Here is a 21,081-nt window from a genome sequence, read left to right as displayed (position 1 = left end):
CGTTGCTCGGCGGGAAACGACACGGCGTCCGCTGTCAGCTTACTGGCCATGCGTCCGGCCACATGTTCCTCGGTCGGTTTAAGGCCGCTCTCCCGTCCCGATGCTCCGTCGTACTCACTGTCCATAGACTCCTGCTTGACCTTCGGTCGAGCGCCGGTCTCACTACCAGGCTCCATCTCTCTCGGCCGCCGGCAGAGTTAGCAGTCTCCAGGCTAGCCGCGGTTAGCAGTCAGGCAGTCCGGTGGTTTTCCTCTTTTTACTTCTGACACCAAATGTAGTGTCCCGCAGGCCGTTGGAATGACCACGACATTCTTGACAGCAAAGCCGCTTTATCGCCTCCAGAACCTGGTTACTGTAGGCCGTAACCACGCCAACACAGAATACAATCTCCGACGCACCTGGCTGCTCTCTCGCTCATTCACCTCTCTCCGCTCTCCTCCGGCCGACGCACCCAGCACACCTCACCCGCCCCTATTCTCCACCCGCAGCCACTCACAATCCAACGGTGCATTCACTGAACAACAAAACAATCGGAACCATCAGAACGTCATTAAAAGACAATAAACTCACAACTATATTACAACTGCAGAATATTACAGTATTTTTTTTTTTTTTGATATAAAACTGAATCTCAATTCTGAGGCTATTCTGTAAATAGTTTTCAAATAAACAATAAATAAAGCAACTTCTGATCAATCCATATCAATTCCAGACATAAAATAATGTACAGATTTAAGCCCCAGCCAGTGTCAGTTGGACCACGCCCATTTCCGGTTTGGGGCCCCGCCCACTCCGAGTACAGATATGGATACAGAAAATTTAGATGGTTGAACAGATACAGATACAGATACAGGTATAGTGGTGTACTCGCTCATCCCTAGTGAATATCGTATTGGCTTCAAAACACTATTAAATGACAGCGGAGTCAATTCTACTCAGAAATTCAGCTCAACTTTTTGACTAGTTGAATGGTTTGTGTGTGCGACATAAACTAGCTAACATGCTAAAGTGTGGTTTGTGGACTAGCTAATATGCCATTGTGTGCTCCATAAAGTAGCAAACATGCAAATGTGTGGTTTATGGACTAGCTAACATGCTATCGTGTGCGAAATAAACAAGCTAACATGCTAACGTGTTGTTTGTGGACCAGCTAAAATGCTATTGATTGGATTGCTACATATACAAGCTACAATGCTAATGTGTTGTTTGTGGACTCACTAACATGCTAATGTGTGGTTTGCAGACTAGATAACATGTTTAGGTGTTGATTGTGCACTAGTGAACATGTGGTTTGTGAACTAGCTAACATGCTATTGTGCAGTTTTTGGACTAGCTAACATGCTATTATGTGGTTCGTGGACTAGCCAATATGCTGATGTGTGGTTTGTGGACCATCCCAACATGCTAATTATGGCCTTAAATGGACATAAATGAAGTTAACATAGGCTGGAATAGAATAATTATGAAGAGCCCCACCTAAGAAATATATGACCAGCCACCACTTGTCACAACCCTTTTCCAGCCTTTTAAAATCTCTTTACACCCGTCCCTCCTTTTCCATCCTTCGTGTGGCTGCTCTATATTTTTCCCACCTCCTCTGCTTTTTTGTTTTGTTTCCGAACCGCAGCATTAAGGACAAATAAAGACTTCCCTGTATCGAACCCTCTGGGTAGCCACTTTGGTTAATGTCTCACAAAATGTTCCACATTTAATAGAAAGCTGTGGAAAGAGCTTCACTGAGACGGGGTAAATGCTGTCTTTTTACTGAACATATGCTTCAGAGAAACCCCAAAAGGAAACATGAGGTCACTTGGCTTCCTGGTAAGGTAAAGTGTTGACTGTGACGTGTGTTACATAACCGCAGCAGCAGGACTTTTCATGTTCTGCGGACGTCAGAGGGCCCTCGCGCTACTTGACAACAACTTTTATTCAGTCTGTAAGAATGTGTCTGCTGGAATTAACAACACTGAACAAACCTGCTATTGAAGATGAAATAACTTTCATACCAAGACACGGGAAGGGTTTCATTGGCTGTATTCAGCAAACACATCTTCTCCTCCAGGTTGAACATGGTCGGCTGCACCGTCAGTGTGGCACTGGCACTCACGATGGGCCGAGCTCTGGCCCAAAGCAGAAAAGGAGAAACACAAGAGAAAACATGTTTCCTGATGAGTCCCACTGGGAGAAATGTAAAGAAGCACAACAACATGAGCCACAGACTGTCCAATAGCATAATACAGGGGTGGGCAATTATTTTTTTTACACGGGGCCACAGGAGAACAAGAACATATTATGAAGGACCAGACCAAAAGGCTGAACTCAAGCTGCATAATATTAACTGTGTGTTTAGAGCTGAGAGGTTACCTTAGAAAAAAAATTACATTTATTCAATAACATTTCCCAAAAGAAATGGTTAAAGAAATGTGGAAAAAGTACAGTTTTTGATTCATTACAGTAGTGACTATTTTCAGCCACGTTCTGTAAATATACATCATATTAGAAAACAATGATGCCTGCATTTGTAGTTTAATCACATTCACACTCATTCTGGGTTTTTCAGTCCTTATTTCCTGTTCAGTGAGACAAATCTAGTCTCTGTTGGTCTTTAACAAGTGCATCAAAGTCAGGTTGAATGTCATCAGTGAGAGAAGCTCTGTACCTGGACTTGTTAAACTTCATCACTAAGAATGTTTGTTCACATATGTAGGTAGAACCAAAGAGAACAAACATCTTCTGAGCATGTCTCCTCATTTTGATAGTTTGGAAACGTTTGTTGCTTAAGACAACAGTAGACTTCCAGCAGTGGTTGTGACTTAAAGGGCTCTGCCAGTATCACGTCAGATTGCAGGCCAATGAGTTCCAGCTGGACCTCAGTCGGGGCATCGTCCACATTGTGGGTATATGGAGAGGAAATCAAGTGCATTTCACTCTCCATTGTTCTGAGATCTTCAAATCACCTCGAAAACTCACCATGCAGTGCTCCTAACACACAGTAGACGAGTACCTGTGGAGGTGATCATTTGATGGTGTGACTTCGTTCAGGGTTTGCATGCGAGTGAGATGGTTGCTCTCCAGTTACCTTGAAAGAAACTGTAACTTTGTCATGAAAGCTTCAAGTTGTGCATTTCATGGACGAAAAGACCTTCGTGTTCAGTTCAGTCATCAGTGCCATCACATCAACAGCACATGCAAAATCTGCCATCCACTTCTCATCCGAGAGCTTTGGATGTCTTTGCCTTTCTTCTCACCAAACTCTGGGATCTCTGCTTTCAGATCCAAGACACTTTATAGCACTTTGCCCTGGAGCCATCGGACAGCTGTGATAGCCGATGTCACCATGTTCAGTCTTGTGCTCTGCCAACAAACTGCCTGTGATTCAGTGCTCACGCCCTGATGAAGCTTACTATTTTAGTTACAACATTAATCACATCGTCAATCTTAAGTACTGACTTGTACAACATATGCGGATGTAAAATACAATGTAAAAATACCGCTTTCTTATCTGCGTTGATTTCAGTCACTTTATCTTGGATACATTTCAACAGCCCGACATGTTTCCCTGTTAGATTTGGACAGTCGTCTGTTGTGACACCCTTGAGTCTGTCCCACATCAATCCCTGCATGTCCATGCATGCTTTTACCTTCGTGAATAGACTGCTTCTCGTCATTGTCCCTTTCATTGAGGGCATTGCTGCCAGATCCTCCGTTATCTTTAAGTCCGTTAGGGTTAGGCAAGTAACTGGACCGTCGGGGTTTCTTACCTTGTAAGGATCACTAGGTACCATTTATGTTGTGCAATTCAGCAGTTTGGCTATCACCAATGATTAATAATTATCAAAGATAGTTATTAATAATGTGAATGAAATTTAATCTGATCTGTATCAGAACCTCGGAGCTCCACCTGTCTTAACAGGAAATGATAGCCAATTCAGTTCTATCAGTCTCATAAGATATACTAAACAGTTAATCAGGAATTTGAATTAATAGTTGAATTAATTACAATTACCAGAATTAACAGTAAAGCTTGAAGGATTTTGGAGTTCTTGACACAGAAGAGGTCGACATTTCATTCACCTTTGTGCTCATTAATAAAACAGCAAGTATGATTCCAAACATTATATTTATTAACAATGAAAACAAATAAAACACAGATTCTAACTACCTATGTACAGCTGTGTGTGTGTGTGTGTGTGTGGGGGGGGGGGGGGGGGGGGGGAGAGAAAGAGACAGAGATAGATAGTGAGAGAGAGAGAGAGAGAGAGAGAGAGAGAGAGAGAGAGATGGAGGGAGTGTGTGTGTGAGACGTGTGATGGAACTCCAAAACAAGATGGTGGATCACAAGAGACTACATTCAAATGAGAGCAGGAAGTCTGTCCTGGGTCTCGACCATATCCGAGCACTGACAGTGCATAGGAGCCTATTGAAACTGTAGGGATCATTATTATTCTTATTATTATTTGTCAGCCCGAACAGACACGTTTTTGAGGACCTTGGCATACATAACTTTTTGTGAAACGTTGCACATTCATCAGGTATAGTGAGAATTTCGATAATTTGGGGGAGTTACACATGTGATTTGCAAAATGACTCAAAGGCACCACCTGGAAAATCGGAGAAACGGAGCCCCTGAATCCCATTTCACCAAGAGCTACGAATAATTGTCTTCGACCTCCAGCCCTCCAAATATCCCTCTGATCGGGCCAAGATCGTCTACACCACCAACCTCCTGCGAGGGAAGGCAGCTCGGTGGGTGACGGCACTCTGGAACCACGATTCACCGGTTATTCAGACCTGGGCCTGCTTTACCGAGGAGCTTCAGAAGGTTTTAGATCAACCGGTAAAGAAGGGCGAGGCCGCATGGCGGCTTCTCTCTTTTTCCCAGGGCACCATGTCAGCAGCCGACTACTTAGTCGAGTTCTGGATCCTGGCACAGGAGTGTGGAAGGCAAGATGAGGCTCTCTAGGGAATTTATGCCCAGGGTCTCTCGGAGAGACTGAAAGACCAACTGGCTACCCGGGACAAACCCTCCTCCCTCGACGAGCTCATCTCACTCCCCAGCCACTTGGACAACCGGCTGAGGGAGAGGCAGCGGGAGCGTGCTGATCGCCGATCATGTTACTGTCTAGATAGAGCTGCTCAGGCTGGTTTAATCTAGAAAATCATGTTACTGTCTAGATAGAGCTGCTCAGGCTGGTTTAATTTAGAAAATCATGTTACTGTCTAGATAGAGCTGCTGAGGCTGGCTCAATCTAGAAAATCATGTTACTGTCTAGATAGAGCTGCTGAGGCTGGCTCAATCTAGAAAATCATGTTACTGTCTAGATAGAGCTGCTCAGGCTGGTTTAATCTAGAAAATCATGTTACTGTCTAGATAGAGCTGCTCAGGCTGGTTTAATCTAGAAAATCATGTTACTGTCTAGATAGAGCTGCTGAGGCTGGCTCAATCTAGAAAATCATGTTACTGTCTAGATAGAGCTGCTGAGGCTGGCTCAATCTAGAAAATCATGTTACTGTCTAGATAGAGCTGCTCAGGCTGGTTTAATCTAGAAAATCATGTTACTGTCTAGATAGAGCTGCTCAGGCTGGTTTAATCTAGAAAATCACGTTACTGTCTAGATAGAGCTGCTCAGGCTGGTTTAATCTAGAAAATCATGTTACTGTCTAGATAGAGCTGCTCAGGCTGGCTCAATCTAGAAAATCATGTTACTGTCTAGATAGTAGCTCAGGCTGGCTCAATCTAGAAAATCATGTTACTGTCTAGATAGAGCTGCTCAGGCTGGCTCAATCTAGAAAATCATGTTACTGTCTAGATAGAGCTGCTCAGGCTGGTTTAATCTAGAAAATCATGTTGCTGTCTAGATAGAGCTGCTCAGGCTGTTTTAATCTAGAAAATCATGTTACTGTCTAGCTAGAGCTGCTCAGGCTGGTTTAATCTAGAAAATCGTGTTACTGTCTAGATAGAGCTGCTCAGGCTGGTTTAATCTAGAAAATCATGTTACTGTCTAGATAGTAGCTCAGGCTGGCTCAATCTAGAAAATCATGTTACTGTGTAGATAGAGCTGCTCAGGCTGGCTCAATCTAGAAAATCATGTTACTGTCTAGATAGAGCTGCTCAGGCTGGTTTAATCTAGAAAATCATGTTGCTGTCTAGATAGAGCTGCTCAGGCTGTTTTAATCTAGAAAATCATGTTACTGTCTAGCTAGAGCTGCTCAGGCTGGTTTAATCTAGAAAATCATGTTACTGTCTAGATAGAGCTGCTCAGGCTGGTTTAATTTAGAAAATCATGTTACTGTCTAGATAGAGCTGCTGAGGCTGGCTCAATCTAGAAAATCATGTTACTGTCTAGATAGAGCTGCTGAGGCTGGCTCAATCTAGAAAATCATGTTACTGTCTAGATAGAGCTGCTCAGGCTGGTTTAATCTAGAAAATCATGTTACTGTCTAGATAGAGCTGCTCAGGCTGGTTTAATCTAGAAAATCATGTTACTGTCTAGATAGAGCTGCTGAGGCTGGCTCAATCTAGAAAATCATGTTACTGTCTAGATAGAGCTGCTGAGGCTGGCTCAATCTAGAAAATCATGTTACTGTCTAGATAGAGCTGCTCAGGCTGGTTTAATCTAGAAAATCATGTTACTGTCTAGATAGAGCTGCTCAGGCTGGTTTAATCTAGAAAATCACGTTACTGTCTAGATAGAGCTGCTCAGGCTGGTTTAATCTAGAAAATCATGTTACTGTCTAGATAGAGCTGCTCAGGCTGGCTCAATCTAGAAAATCATGTTACTGTCTAGATAGTAGCTCAGGCTGGCTCAATCTAGAAAATCATGTTACTGTGTAGATAGAGCTGCTCAGGCTGGCTCAATCTAGAAAATCATGTTACTGTCTAGATAGAGCTGCTCAGGCTGGTTTAATCTAGAAAATCATGTTGCTGTCTAGATAGAGCTGCTCAGGCTGTTTTAATCTAGAAAATCATGTTACTGTCTAGCTAGAGCTGCTCAGGCTGGTTTAATCTAGAAAATCGTGTTACTGTCTAGATAGAGCTGCTCAGGCTGGTTTAATCTAGAAAATCATGTTACTGTCTAGATAGAGCTGCTCAGGCTGGTTTAATCTAGAATGCATGTTATTGTCTAGATAGAGCTGCTCAGGCTGGTTTAATCTAGAAAATCATGTTACTGTCTAGATAGAGCTGCTCAGGCTGGTTTAATCTAGAAAATCATGTTACTGTCTAGATAGAGCTGCTCAGGCTGGTTTAATCTCATAACAGTTGAAAATATTTGGATCAGTGTGATAACTGTAAATAATATATGTAGCACTAACAAGAGTGTTGTATGTTGTCCCCCACCCATCCCCCTAAACCCCACTCTCTCTCTCTCTCTCTCTCTCTCTCTCTCTCTCTCTTTGAACAGTCCACCCCGGTCGTGTACGGCAGCCATGCCAACTTCTAATAAAAAAGAAAAAAAAAAAAAAGAAAAGAAAAAAATTAAAAGAAAAGGTAAGGCAGGGCAGGCCAGACAGTATGGTAAGGCAAGGTGGGGCGGAGGGTAAAGTAAGGCAGAGTGGGCCGGATGGTATGGTATGGTATGGTGGACCGGAAAGTAAAGTACAGAAAGGTGGACCAAACAGTAAGGTAAGGCAGCATGGGCCAGAATGGTATGGTAAGATAAGGCTGGGTGGGCTGGATGGTATAGGTGGGGTGGACCAGGATGGTACGGTATGGTGGGCCAGACGGTAAGGTAGCCTGGACAGTAAGATAAGGTGGGGTGGGTCAGGACAGTATGGTAAGGTAAGGCAGAGTGGGCAAGACAATACACTAAGGTAAGGCAAGGTGGGCCAGATGATACAGTAAGGCAAAGCGCAACCAGACCCAATTGTGTTGCGCGGTCCCACTGGAGAAAGTACCATAAAATGTAGGCCGGTTGTGAACGATGTAGGGATGTGACGTCCTTACATACCATAAGGGATGTAAAGAAGCCAGTGTGTTCTGTTCAGTGGGAAACGGGTTGCAGGTTGCCAACCCCTGGTATAGAGCATCTTCCTCCCCCTTAAGTAAAGTACTGTAAAGGGTACTTTCCCAAGCAATCAACATTGAATGTTGTAGGGATTTCTTACCTCAAAAGGATCTCTTGGTACCATCTATGTTGTGTTTGGCTATTGATAAGGGTTAAAGTCCATATTCTACTAAATGGACTTTTCTGGTCTTTAAACATGATAAAAGTGTTATTTGGGGTTCATATAATCCCCAAAGTGTTTTTTCATTGATTCCCTCCAGCTTGAGTTCACAGTGATCTTTCTCTGTTCTACCTGGTGGGGGAGCTCAACACCTTGATTCTATTTGATGATGTCGCAGAGCTGGAGAAGCCCCGCCTCCAGGAAGATTGACATGAGGAGAAACCAAAACAAGACACGCCCACCAATGTGCCACCCTCCCTTTTATAGGGAGATGAAACCCAAGCATTTTTTTAAAGTTCCACCTTGGGAGCCGTTTTCAAAAAGTTGCATTTTGTGACTTGTGACTACAAGCATCGTTGTCATGTAAATAGACCCCAAAATGCTAAGAGCGTTTTGTAATTTTCACTTGAAAATGTTGGCGTATAAATAGGGCCTTTACATAACTCGAGATAATAAAACTTTGCTCATTACTATACCTTTTGTACATTTGTCACTCACAGACTGATTACAAGTTATACAACACTTTTATAAGTACTAAAGAATGTCAAAGGAAGACGCGCAACGGACTGAAGTCATTTCTATTTCCACATACCTGTACAGGACAGCTTTACCTGCCCCAAACGCTCCAACAACCAGATCTGTAAAAAGAGAGAAAGCATGAAATGGAGACCCCAGCAAAGAGTTTAAGAGTGATCATGTTAAAGTGTTTGCTGCAGTACCTGGGTACCCGTTTTCATCCAAATCTCTGTTTCCTCGCAGAGCAAAGCCAAACCCGGCGGGGAAAGAGCTGGAAGCCCACTTGCCCGAGAGAGACTGAGTGGGCTTGTCCCAAAGTCCTCCAACATGGCCGTTATAGATGAAAACCAGCCCCTGCTGGTCATCTCCTCCATACGGACAGCCGACAGCCATGTCTGATTAGAAGAACACAACAATTTGCACAGATTACAGTGTGAGCAGCACCGCTTGAGTTTCACTGTTCACATTTGCAGTGAGTCCGGACTTTACCATTGAAGCCATCTTGGTTGAGGTCACCCAGCGGAGCCAGGGAGGACCCAAAGCGGCTGAAGGCCTGCGGTCCGAGCAGGTGAGCCGGGCTGTGGTCCAGCAGGAGAGGAGCCCTCTGCAGGTACACGTAGACCTTACCCAGTTCCTCCAGACGCCCACTAGACTCTCGACGCATGAACATGGGAGCTCCGACCACCAAGTCATCCAGGCTGGGAAAACAGATGCATTATCAATACAGAGAGTAACAAGAACGGACACTTGGAAGAGCGAATGACTTCCCAAACCCATTTCTTTCACATGTTAGCCATTAGCTCATACCGATGCTAACTAGCCTGTCAAACAGCAACATGACTGTGTGAAAGACTGAGTGGGGGCACACAGATGAACGACGACCCGGGCCCGTCTGCTCACGTTGGTGTTTCTGGATACTTGCTAAACTGAGATATTGGCTGCGAGCTCCGGAACGGAGTTTGCAGTGTGCTAGCAGGACGCAAACGGCAGGTTCCTTCCTGTAGCCTTGACTGACTGTTCACCACGGACTTCCAGTGTGTCCACAACAGAGGACATATGTTACCTGCAGACGAGCTGATCAAGCCCCAAAATCAAATCAATTGGTCCTTAAATGATAGCAAATCTTCCCTGAAATGTTCATGTAATTTGGGTCAATAGTTTTTGCAAAAAGTTGGTAAAATGCACAATATAAAAACCAATAAATATAACATAAAATATATAATAATATAAATAAATAGAAATATATAATGTATAAATATATCACATAATATAAAAACCAATAAATCAATCCACATGGCCAAAAACATAAGCTTTGGTGAAGGCAATAATAAGGAAGTGATTTCCTTCATGGGAGATTTCCAAACCAGGAAGAGACATTTTTAGAGAGCGCCAAACAGCTGCAAGGGAAACTCAAGTATGTTATTACATAAAATATCATGAGATCGCCTCAAGGTGGAGAGATTTATTTGAAGAGAATTTCACTGATTTCCTCCATTTGTCATTAATAGACTGATGCTTTTATGTGTTTTGTGTACTTCAACACAACAAATGTCTCAATAAATGATAATGTCTTGCATTAAAAAAAATAACATTTGGTAACATTTACCTTTATAAAAATGAAAAAAGGCATATTTTGAACTGTAATGCTCTGCCTGTGTTCTATTTAATTTTCTGTATCTGCTAAACATCACATGAGCTATATCAATACATTACAAAAGACTGACAACACCGCAATGATTTACATTTCATTATACGGTGTATTTATTTTCTGCAGGTCAATAGATTAATAATCTCCATCAAGAGTACAAAAAGCACAAAAATCTAGAACAGAGGTCGGCAACCCGCGGCTCCGGAGCCTCATGTGGCTCTTTCATCCTTGTACTGCGGCTCCGAGTGGTTTGGGAAAATATATTAGAAGTATTTAGTATTTAACCCTAAGTGTATTTTATTTGTGTTAGTTTTTTGGGGTTTTTAAATTTTAGTTCTAAATTGGAAGATTATTGTGATCTTGAAATATTAAAATTAAATTATATTTTATTATTTTTCGTCGTTCAAAATAAATGTCACACTCGCGGAAGCCGGCAAACCCGCCAAAACGCCGTACATTTGTCAAGACTTCTAACCCGAGGTAGGCCAAGTATGGAGAAATATAAGAAAAGAAAAATATCTGAAGAAAATAGAACATTTAATGATGCCTGGGCAGATTCATTTGCATTTACCTCTGACGAGAGTGGCCTACCAGTATGCCGAATTTGTGGAGAAAAACTGGCTCACAATATAAGGTCAAATGTCGCAAGACATTTCAATACATATCCAGAGGGAGAAGAGAGAAAAAAAGCTGATCTGAGGAAATTCAATTCAAGAAGTGGGTGAAGTCTGCAAATTCAACTACACATGCAAGTTTTGTGGCCGCTCAGGAAATAGTCATGGGAAACCGTTCACAGATGGAGAATATATGAAAGAGTTATTCATTAAGATTTCAGAACATCTATTCGCGGACTTTAAAAACAAGCATGAAATTGTGCAGAAAATCAGAGAGATGCCGCTCTCTGCCAAGACTGTCAAAGACAGAACCATAAAAATGGCAGAAAACATCACAAAACAGCAAATTAAAGACATCAGTTCAGCTGCAGCGTACTGAAGCGTCCAAAGACAAAAGTGACACTGAACAAATAGGGCTGTGCTGCCGATATGTGGACTCTGCTGGACCGCAGGAAGAAATGGTTGAGCTGATACCACTAAACTGCCAGACACAGGACTTCTGTGAGGCTGTGCTTGATTGTTTAAGAGCCAAAGGAATAAAAGCCACCCATCTGGTGTCAGTGGCTACCGATGGGGCAGCGAGTATGACGGAGCGCACAGGGGCTTCATGGCCTTGCTGCACAAGTCACTGGATAGAAAGCTGCTGACTTTTCACTGCACCCTGCACTAAGAGGCATTGTGTGTGCAAACGTTTCCTCCAGAATGCACAAGTCATGAATGTTGTCATTCAGATTGTCAATACAATATTGGCCAAAGGTTTAAATCGCCACCAGTTCCGTTGGTTACTATACATTTCTCCATCGTGAGATCAATAAAGGCTTATCTTATCTTCCGCTGATCTCCTGCTGCTGGAGCCTTTGGCTGCATGTCTGGGAGAAGTGGAAACTTTCATGAGCAGCAAAGGGCTCAGCTTTCCTGAGCTGGAACAGCCAGAGTGGCTGGAAAAGCTGCACTTCATGGTTGACATGACAGCGAACCTGAACACGCTGAACACAACTCTTCAGGGGAGAGGAGGCTCAGCGCCACACATGCTGGAGGAGGTGTTAGTGTCTGAGCACAAACTGTAGGGAGAGGAGGCTCAGCGCCACACATGCTGGAGGAGGTGTTAGTGTCTGAGCACAAACTGTAGGGAGAGGAGGCTCAGCGCCACACATGCTGGAGGAGGTGTTAGCGTCTGAGCACAAACTGTAGGGGGAGGAGGCTCAGCGCCACACATGCTGGAGGAGGTGTTAGTGTCTGAGCACAAACTGTAGGGAGAGGAGGCTCAGCGCCACACATGCTGGAGGAGGTGTTAGCGTCTGAGCACAAACTGGGGAGAGGAGGCTCAGCGCCACACATGCTGGAGGAGGTGTTAGTGTCTGAGCACAAACTGTAGGGAGAGGAGGCTCAGCGCCACACATGCTGGAGGAGGTGTTAGCGTCTGAGCACAAACTGGGGAGAGGAGGCTCAGCGCCACACATGCTGGAGGAGGTGTTAGTGTCTGAGCACAAACTGTAGGGAGAGGAGGCTCAGCGCCACACATGCTGGAGGAGGTGTTAGCGTCTGAGCACAAACTGTAGGGGGAGGAGGCTCAGCGCCACACATGCTGGAGGAGGTGTTAGCATCTGAGCACAAACTGTAGGGGGAGGAGGCTCAGCGCCACACATGCTGGAGGAGGTGTTAGCGTCTGAGCACAAACTGTAGGGGGAGGAGGCACAGCGCCACACATGCTGGAGGAGGTGTTAGCGTCTGAGCACAAACTGTAGGGAGAGGAGGCTCAGCGCCACACATGCTGGAGGAGGTGTTAGCGTCTGAGCACAAACTGTAGGGGGAGGAGGCACAGCGCCACACATGCTGGAGGAGGTGTTAGTGTCTGAGCACAAACTGTAGGGGGAGGAGGCACAGCGCCACACATGCTGGAGGAGGTGTTAGCGTCTGAGCACAAACTGTAGGGGGAGGAGGCTCAGCGCCACACATGCTGGAGGAGGTGTTAGCGTCTGAGCACAAACTGTAGGGGGAGGAGGCACAGCGCCACACATGCTGGAGGAGGTGTTAGTGTCTGAGCACAAACTGTAGGGGGAGGAGGCTCAGCGCCACACATGCTGGAGGAGGTGTTAGCGTCTGAGCACAAACTGTAGGGAGAGGAGGCACAGCGCCACACATGCTGGAGGAGGTGTTAGCGTCTGAGCACAAACTGTAGGGGGAGGAGGCACAGCGCCACACATGCTGGAGGAGGTGTTAGTGTCTGAGCACAAACTGTAGGGGGAGGAGGCACAGCGCCACACATGCTGGAGGAGGTGTTAGCGTCTGAGCACAAACTGTAGGGGGAGGAGGCTCAGCGCCACACATGCTGGAGGAGGTGTTAGCGTCTGAGCACAAACTGTAGGGGGAGGAGGCACAGCGCCACACATGCTGGAGGAGGTGTTAGCGTCTGAGCACAAACTGTAGGGGGAGGAGGCTCAGCGCCACACATGCTGGAGGAGGTGTTAGCGTCTGAGCACAAACTGTAGGGAGAGGAGGCACAGCGCCACACATGCTGGAGGAGGTGTTAGTGTCTGAGCACAAACTGTAGGGGGAGGAGGCACAGCGCCACACATGCTGGAGGAGGTGTTAGTGTCTGAGCACAAACTAGGGAGAGGAGGCACAGCGCCACACATGCTGGAGGAGGTGTTAGCGTCTGAGCACAAACTGTAGGGGGAGGAGGCACAGCGCCACACATGCTGGAGGAGGTGTTAGCGTCTGAGCACAAACTGTAGGGGGAGGAGGCACAGCGCCACACATGCTGGAGGAGGTGTTAGTGTCTGAGCACAAACTAGGGAGAGGAGGCACAGCGCCACACATGCTGGAGGAGGTGTTAGCGTCTGAGCACAAACTGTAGGGGGAGGAGGCACAGCGCCACACATGCTGGAGGAGGTGTTAGTGTCTGAGCACAAACTGTAGGGGGAGGAGGCTCAGCGCCACACATGCTGGAGGAGGTGTTAGCGTCTGAGCACAAACTAGGGAGAGGAGGCACAGCGCCACACATGCTGGAGGAGGTGTTAGCGTCTGAGCACAAACTGTAGGGAGAGGAGGCTCAGCGCCACACATGCTGGAGGAGGTGTTAGCGTCTGAGCACAAACTGTAGGGAGAGGAGGCACAGCGCCACACATGCTGGAGGAGGTGTTAGCGTCTGAGCACAAACTGTAGGGGGAGGAGGCTCAGCGCCACACATGCTGGAGGAGGTGTTAGCGTCTGAGCACAAACTGTAGGGAGAGGAGGCTCAGCGCCACACATGCTGGAGGAGGTGTTAGCGTCTGAGCACAAACTAGGGAGAGGAGGCACAGCGCCACACATGCTGGAGGAGGTGTTAGCGTCTGAGCACAAACTGTAGGGAGAGGAGGCTCAGCGCCACACATGCTGGAGGAGGTGTTAGCGTCTGAGCACAAACTGTAGGGAGAGGAGGCTCAGCGCCACACATGCTGGAGGAGGTGTTAGCGTCTGAGCACAAACTGTAGGGAGAGGAGGCTCAGCGCCACACATGCTGGAGGAGGTGTTAGCGTCTGAGCACAAACTGGGGAGAGGAGGCTCAGCGCCACACATGCTGGAGGAGGTGTTAGCGTCTGAGCACAAACTGTAGGGAGAGGAGGCTCAGCGCCACACATGCTGGAGGAGGTGTTAGCGTCTGAGCACAAACTGTAGGGGGAGGAGGCTCAGCGCCACACATGCTGGAGGAGGTGTTAGCGTCTGAGCACAAACTGTAGGGGGAGGAGGCTCAGCGCCACACATGCTGGAGGAGGTGTTAGCGTCTGAGCACAAACTGTAGGGAGAGGAGGCTCAGCGCCACACATGCTGGAGGAGGTGTTAGCGTCTGAGCACAAACTAGGGAGAGGAGGCACAGCGCCACACATGCTGGAGGAGGTGTTAGCGTCTGAGCACAAACTGTAGGGAGAGGAGGCTCAGCGCCACACATGCTGGAGGAGGTGTTAGCGTCTGAGCACAAACTGTAGGGAGAGGAGGCTCAGCGCCACACATGCTGGAGGAGGTGTTAGCGTCTGAGCACAAACTGTAGGGAGAGGAGGCTCAGCGCCACACATGCTGGAGGAGGTGTTAGCGTCTGAGCACAAACTGGGGAGAGGAGGCTCAGCGCCACACATGCTGGAGGAGGTGTTAGCGTCTGAGCACAAACTGTAGGGAGAGGAGGCTCAGCGCCACACATGCTGGAGGAGGTGTTAGCGTCTGAGCACAAACTGTAGGGGGAGGAGGCTCAGCGCCACACATGCTGGAGGAGGTGTTAGCGTCTGAGCACAAACTGTAGGGGGAGGAGGCTCAGCGCCACACATGCTGGAGGAGGTGTTAGCGTCTGAGCACAAACTGGGGAGAGGAGGCTCAGCGCCACACATGCTGGAGGAGGTGTTAGTGTCTGAGCACAAACTGTAGGGAGAGGAGGCTCAGCGCCACACATGCTGGAGGAGGTGTTAGCGTCTGAGCACAAACTGGGGAGAGGAGGCTCAGCGCCACACATGCTGGAGGAGGTGTTAGCGTCTGAGCACAAACTGGGGAGAGGAGGCTCAGCGCCACACATGCTGGAGGAGGTGTTAGCGTCTGAGCACAAACTGTAGGGAGAGGAGGCTCAGCGCCACACATGCTGGAGGAGGTGTTAGTGTCTGAGCACAAACTGACAGTTTCAGCCAGAGATCTACAGAGAGGCACACTGTCTCACCTCCCCTCTTTAAGGAGCTCAAACAAGCTCACAAGGTGATCAATTCAGAGTATTTGCAGTCTGCAATCACCACAATGCAAGCATCGTTTGGGAAACCATTCCATGAGTTCAGAGAGGAAAAAACCACATTGTCCTTCCCCGTCACTCCCCTGGCCATCGATCCATCCCTGCTAAATGTGACTGCATTCGCAGGTGTAAGTCCACCTGGTCTGGAGCTGGAGCTGGCTGACATCGCTGACAAAGACATGTGGGTGTCCCAATTCAAACGCTTGACAGAGGACCTTGAAGATGTTGCCCGTCAGAAGGCCACTCTTGTTCAGAATCACAAATGGAGTGATATTGAGAACCTTCCAAGACCGGACAAACTCGTGTTTGAAACATGGAATGCCATCCCCGACAGCGACATAAACATGACGAAATATGCCTTTGGAGTCCTGTCGATCTTCGGATCCACATATGTATGTGAGCAGCTACTCTCCTCCATGAACTCCATTAAAAACCAACACCGCTCACAGACGACAGCTTCCAGTCCTGCGTAAAGATGAAAGTGACTTCGTACAGCCCCGATATGCAGACGCTGTAGAAGTCCCTTTAACCAGGTAAAATAAATATTTATTCAGATATTTTGCAAATAGTTATTTTTCATTGTTTAGTGACACAGTGCTTTTTCCCCCAATGTATTTTTTAAATTCAGGTCAAGGCTCCGCTACACGCTCTGAAAGCCCAAAGGCGATATAAGGATGACGGCTCACGGCATTTTTTTGCTTTTGTTTCCTACATGGATAATTTAAGTTCAGCTTTTTAATTCATTTAACAGAGACAGTCAACTTGGTGCGTTGCTTTTTTTGTTATTATCAACCCCCCTCCCCCCCCCCAAAAAAAAACAAAAACCCACATTTATCAAAAAGAAAATAAGAAATATTTAAAAGAGAAACCTTCTTTTCATGCTTCGGGGTTAACCCCAGCCGTACACCTTGGTGCTTTGACTACCCTTAAGGATGGGCTACCCGTTATTATTTTTTCAAGAGTTCAAGATGTGTTCATTACGTGAATAAGATTTAATTTTCTCTGTAGCACTTCGTGGATTTCTAAAGCAACACACTATAGTTGTTTATACAAAGTGTAAAGGTAAGAAAAAGCAATATATACAGTGTAATCTTCATTTTGGATGTCAAAAAGTATTTGCAGCTCCCAGTGTTTTCTTTTCCGTGGAAACCGGGTCCTGGAGGTGGTGCTGGACAGTGGATGGATGCAGTGGGTTGTCCTGGAGGTGGTGCTGGACAGTGGATGGATGCAGTGGGTTGTCCTGGAGGTGGTGCTGGACAGTGGATGGATGCAGTGGGTTGTCCTGGAGGTGGTGCTGGACAGTGGATGGATGCAGTGGGTTGTCCATGATGGACAGGAGCCTGTCCAGCGCCCGTCGTTCACACTGCCCAGCTCAGTGTCCACCACAGAGCCTGGACTATTTTGTGCAGGCGTGTGGCGTCCTTCTTCTTGATGCTTGATGCATGGGTTGACTCAATGAGTTGAATATGACAAAACACAATGAAACCCATAAGGTTCAAGGTTCAAGGTTCAAGTTCAAGGTGTTTTATTGTCATATCACCAGTAAAAGCCAGGTTTCACAGTGAATGAAATTCTTATTTTGCCGTCTACCCTGGAGCCGACATACATAAATATGTAAGTATATACACAAAAATAGAATAAAAATAAAATATAAAAATAAAAATAAAAATATAAAAATAAAATAAAATAACAGAGCAGTGCAGTGCAAAAATATTAGTCAGAAAGTGAGATGTGCATTTGTGTGCAATGTACAGATTGAATGTAAACATGTCAGAAGCTGTTCAGAGTCTGTTGGCAACGGGGAAGAAAAGGTTTTTCAGTCCATTAGTTTTGCTTTTCAAGCTTCTGAACCTCCGGCCTGAGGGCAGAGGGTGAACAGTCTATGTTGTGGATGGGGGGGGGGGGGGGCTGTGCTGGTAGAGGCTCTGCAGAGAGGCAGTGGTGTTCTGCTGATCCTCTCTGCAGGCCACTGTGCAGGCCGTTCCAGCTGTGATGTACCAGGTGTGATGCAGCTGGTTAAGGGCTGACAAGAAGGGTTCAGCATTGTATACCAAAAGTTTACCCAAATCTGAATTCAGTATGAGTAAATACAGGGCATACGGCGTATACCTACTTATTATTCAGTCAGCATTGCGTATACCCACTTCTAAATCCCACATGATGCGCACCATTCAGAAGAGTCTGAAGCCTTGACCCGCCTTACCCTTGACCCGCCTTACCCTTGACCCGCCTTACCCTTGACCCGCCTCACCCTTGACCTGCCGTTAATTGGCTAATACTCGCTGCCTTCACTGATTATATTGGTGAGGATTGACTTGAGGCTTGATGAGCCAGTCAGTGACAGATTAGGGCGGGCAATGCCCAGGAAAATACTGCTCACCATCGCAGGCCCCCTCTGGAACCTAACTGGACACCTCAGTTGCCAGTGCCACCCTAGTTGATTGACAGGTAACGACGTCTTGTTGAAAGATGCCCAGAAGAAAAGAAAGCAGAATAACACAGCGAGTGGACATGGGAACATTTCTAAGCAAAGTTTTAAGGTGGTTTCTAAATGGCTCATTGTTTTAAAGTTGCCGATGTGACTGCACATTTAGAGGAGAAGAGATTTTGTCGATGGAAATTATGCCAGTAGGCTGATGTTATGAAATGCTAAGTTAGTTTAGCTAATGTTATGCTAAAGTTAGCTGGAATCTATGTAGCACTAGACTGGAACGTTAGATGAAGCGAGAAACAAATGGCCAGAAATGATCTCAATGTCCATGAAGCTTGTTTGTTAATGTAAAGCTCTAAACCAGTGGTCCCTAATTTATGTTGTGCCACGGACCTCTTTCATGGTAAAAGTGGTCCAGCCTTGCTGCAAAATGTAACTAGGTTAGTCATGGCTAAGTAACTTAGCTAATGTTATAAATTAGACCAGAGGTTCCCCTCTACCGGCTGTGGACCATTTGGGACCGGGCTGCAAAGAAAGGATAATCTTGTTTGAATCTATATGCATCTTATATTAATTCTTCTGGGTATTTTTTTTAAATTATATTTTAAATTGTCATCTCGCCCACACTTCACTCCAAAGCACAGGGAAGATGGAGCGAAGACAATTAGGGCAACTGAAAATAAATAAATAAATAAATTAAGGTCCAAATAATTTTTTTTAACTACTATTCTGAGACAAAAAATCAGAATTCTGATTTTTTTCTCAGAATGACAATACAAAAAAAAAATAAATTAATAAATAAATAAATAAAATAAAATATATATATATATATATATATATATATATATATATATATATATATATGACTGCACTGTGGAAGGAGCAGTCCGTCATAATTCCGTTGTTCACTGTAATCAATGACAAAGAATATTCAGATTCTGACCAGGCTGTCCTAGTTGTATCGGGACAGATAATGAAAAGGATCAGAAGGAGGAGATATTGCTGACTTCTTTGTAAAGAAGCACAAATCAGGCCCAGACAGACCCCATCCCTGAAACCAGCAGCCCTGGCAGCTCCCAACCTGGAGCAAGTCAGGCAAGTCAGTGTAAGGCAAGGCAGACACAGGGACCCAGTCCGCCACCACCAGGTCAGAGCATACAGAGGCAGTAAAGCAGCAGTAAAGGCAGAATTTTATTGAAAAGTCTAGTGTTATTATTTTAATGCTGAATGTAGAACCTTATTGTAAATGGAAAAACGTCTCCTCCGTCCATCTCCAACACTGGATCACCTCAGGGATGCGTTTTGTCGTCTCTCCTTTTTATCCTCTACACGGACAGCTGCCAATCTTCGGAGGAAAACAGATTGGAGACTAAGTTCTCTGACGACACAGCTGCTTTCAGGGTCAGAGACGAGCCATGACCCTGCGCTGGCACAATTTGTCACTTGGTGTGAGGATCACTGTCTGGATCTGAATGTCGCTGAAACCAAGGAAATGACCATTGACTTCAGACGTGCTGTCCCAAACAGTGTTAGTGTCATTCATGGTGAGAATGTTGAGATTGTTGATAGTTATAAATATCTTGGGACAACAGTCGACAGCAAATGAAAGTCTGACCTGAACACTGATTCGAGTATAAAACGAGGGCAGCAAAGAACATATCTGCTGGGGAAATTGAACTCTTTTAACGTAGACAAAACCAGTCTTAATAGCTTTTATTGAAAGCTTACTCACTCAGTCAAGGACAAACATAACCTCCAAAATCAATGAGGGACCTCCATTGTTTGTGGGAGGAGCCGGTGCTAAAAATCGACATCCTCTGTTTTCAGCTTGTCTTGTTGCCTTCAGGGCGCCGTTTTAATGCCCCGGCACGGAAAGCAAATCGCTTTTCCATTTCGTTTGTGCCCTTCGCCATTAAATCGTTAAATTCAAATGGTGTAGTTCGTAGGGATTCCGATGTTTTCATTTCTTTTTTTTGGTGACTGTGAGTGTAATGTACACACCGTGTGTGTTGTATTCATCCCACTGCTCTGCTGCTTCGAGTGTTGCTACAAATTAATTGCCCTATGGGATCAATAAAGTTTTCTGAACCTGAATCTAAATCTCACACTGTAACATGAGGTGATTTTGACTGCTTTGCTTGTAACAATAGAGGATTTTCTATTTGTTGTTATTTTATTACCACTTTATTTATTTTGTCTTTAGTATCTATGTTTCTAAACTAGATAACATTTTAGATCACATTTTGTAAAATGTTGTTAAACGACTTCACTCAAGTATTCCAATCACTAATGTCCTGTATGCTTGAGCGTTACTTGGTGAACATATTTCCAGTTGGTGACCCAGATTGTTCATGTAAAGGAGGAACATGTCTTGCTGATGACTGTTGTGAGCACAGTAGTTTGTGTGTTTGTGTTTGTATGAGACAGAGACAGGGAGAGGTGTGATGATTTGGTTTTTCTGTTGACATCAATAATGAAGCCAAGAACCCATGGACAAACATTCGGGTAAGTTTAGGTAGATTGCTTGTTCCTGAAACAGTGGGCACAGTGTGTGTGTGTGTGTGTGTGTGTGTGTGTTGGAGGGGTTGAGGGGTCAGTAGAGCCAGGGGGTGACAGCAGGGTCCTGGTCCAGCTGGTCGTTGACGTAGAGTCTGTCCACAGTGATGACGCCTCGGGATCCTTCAGGATGAGCTTCTTCCTCACAGGAAACAACAAGAGACGTCTAAGATCTTCTGGAACTGGTCGTTACGCTGAAGCTCGTCCCTCGTAGTTCCCTGCGGTTCTTCACCACTTCTTTCTGCTTGAAGGGTTCAAACTTAGTGACGATGGACGGGGGCGCTGGTTGTCCTGTCGTCTCCCTCCCAGGCGCTGGTTGACCTGTCGTCTCCCTCCCAGGTGGTGGATGGGCGGGCTGGTTGTCCTGTCGTCTCCCTCCCAGGTGGTGGACGGGGGGGCTGGTTGT

At 45.8% G+C, this 21,081-nt stretch overlaps 1 protein-coding gene across 3 annotated transcripts in view; it reads right to left on the bottom strand.

Annotated features, from left to right (window-relative positions):
• The window catches only part of LOC308148472 (integrin alpha-5-like), a 346,877-nt gene that overhangs the window by 175,175 nt on the left and 150,621 nt on the right, over window positions 1–21,081 (bottom strand). For 2 of the 3 annotated variants that reach the window (XM_080521934.1, XM_080521935.1), the window contains exons 12-15: window positions 9,172–9,380; window positions 8,886–9,077; window positions 8,759–8,804; window positions 2,007–2,120 (exon numbers count right to left, since the gene is read on the bottom strand). In XM_080521934.1, coding sequence (XP_080378060.1) covers window positions 2,007–2,120; window positions 8,759–8,804; window positions 8,886–9,077; window positions 9,172–9,380 — 561 coding nt within the window. The remainder of the gene's footprint in view (window positions 1–2,006; window positions 2,121–8,758; window positions 8,805–8,885; window positions 9,078–9,171; window positions 9,381–21,081) is intronic. The other variant, XM_080521936.1, reaches the window with a different exon arrangement.

Source organism: Blennius ocellaris (assembly GCF_963422515.1).
Source record: "Blennius ocellaris genome assembly, contig: SCAFFOLD_55, whole genome shotgun sequence".
Lineage (NCBI taxonomy): Eukaryota > Metazoa > Chordata > Actinopteri > Blenniiformes > Blenniidae > Blennius > Blennius ocellaris.
This window is presented reverse-complemented; position numbering and strand designations above follow the sequence as displayed.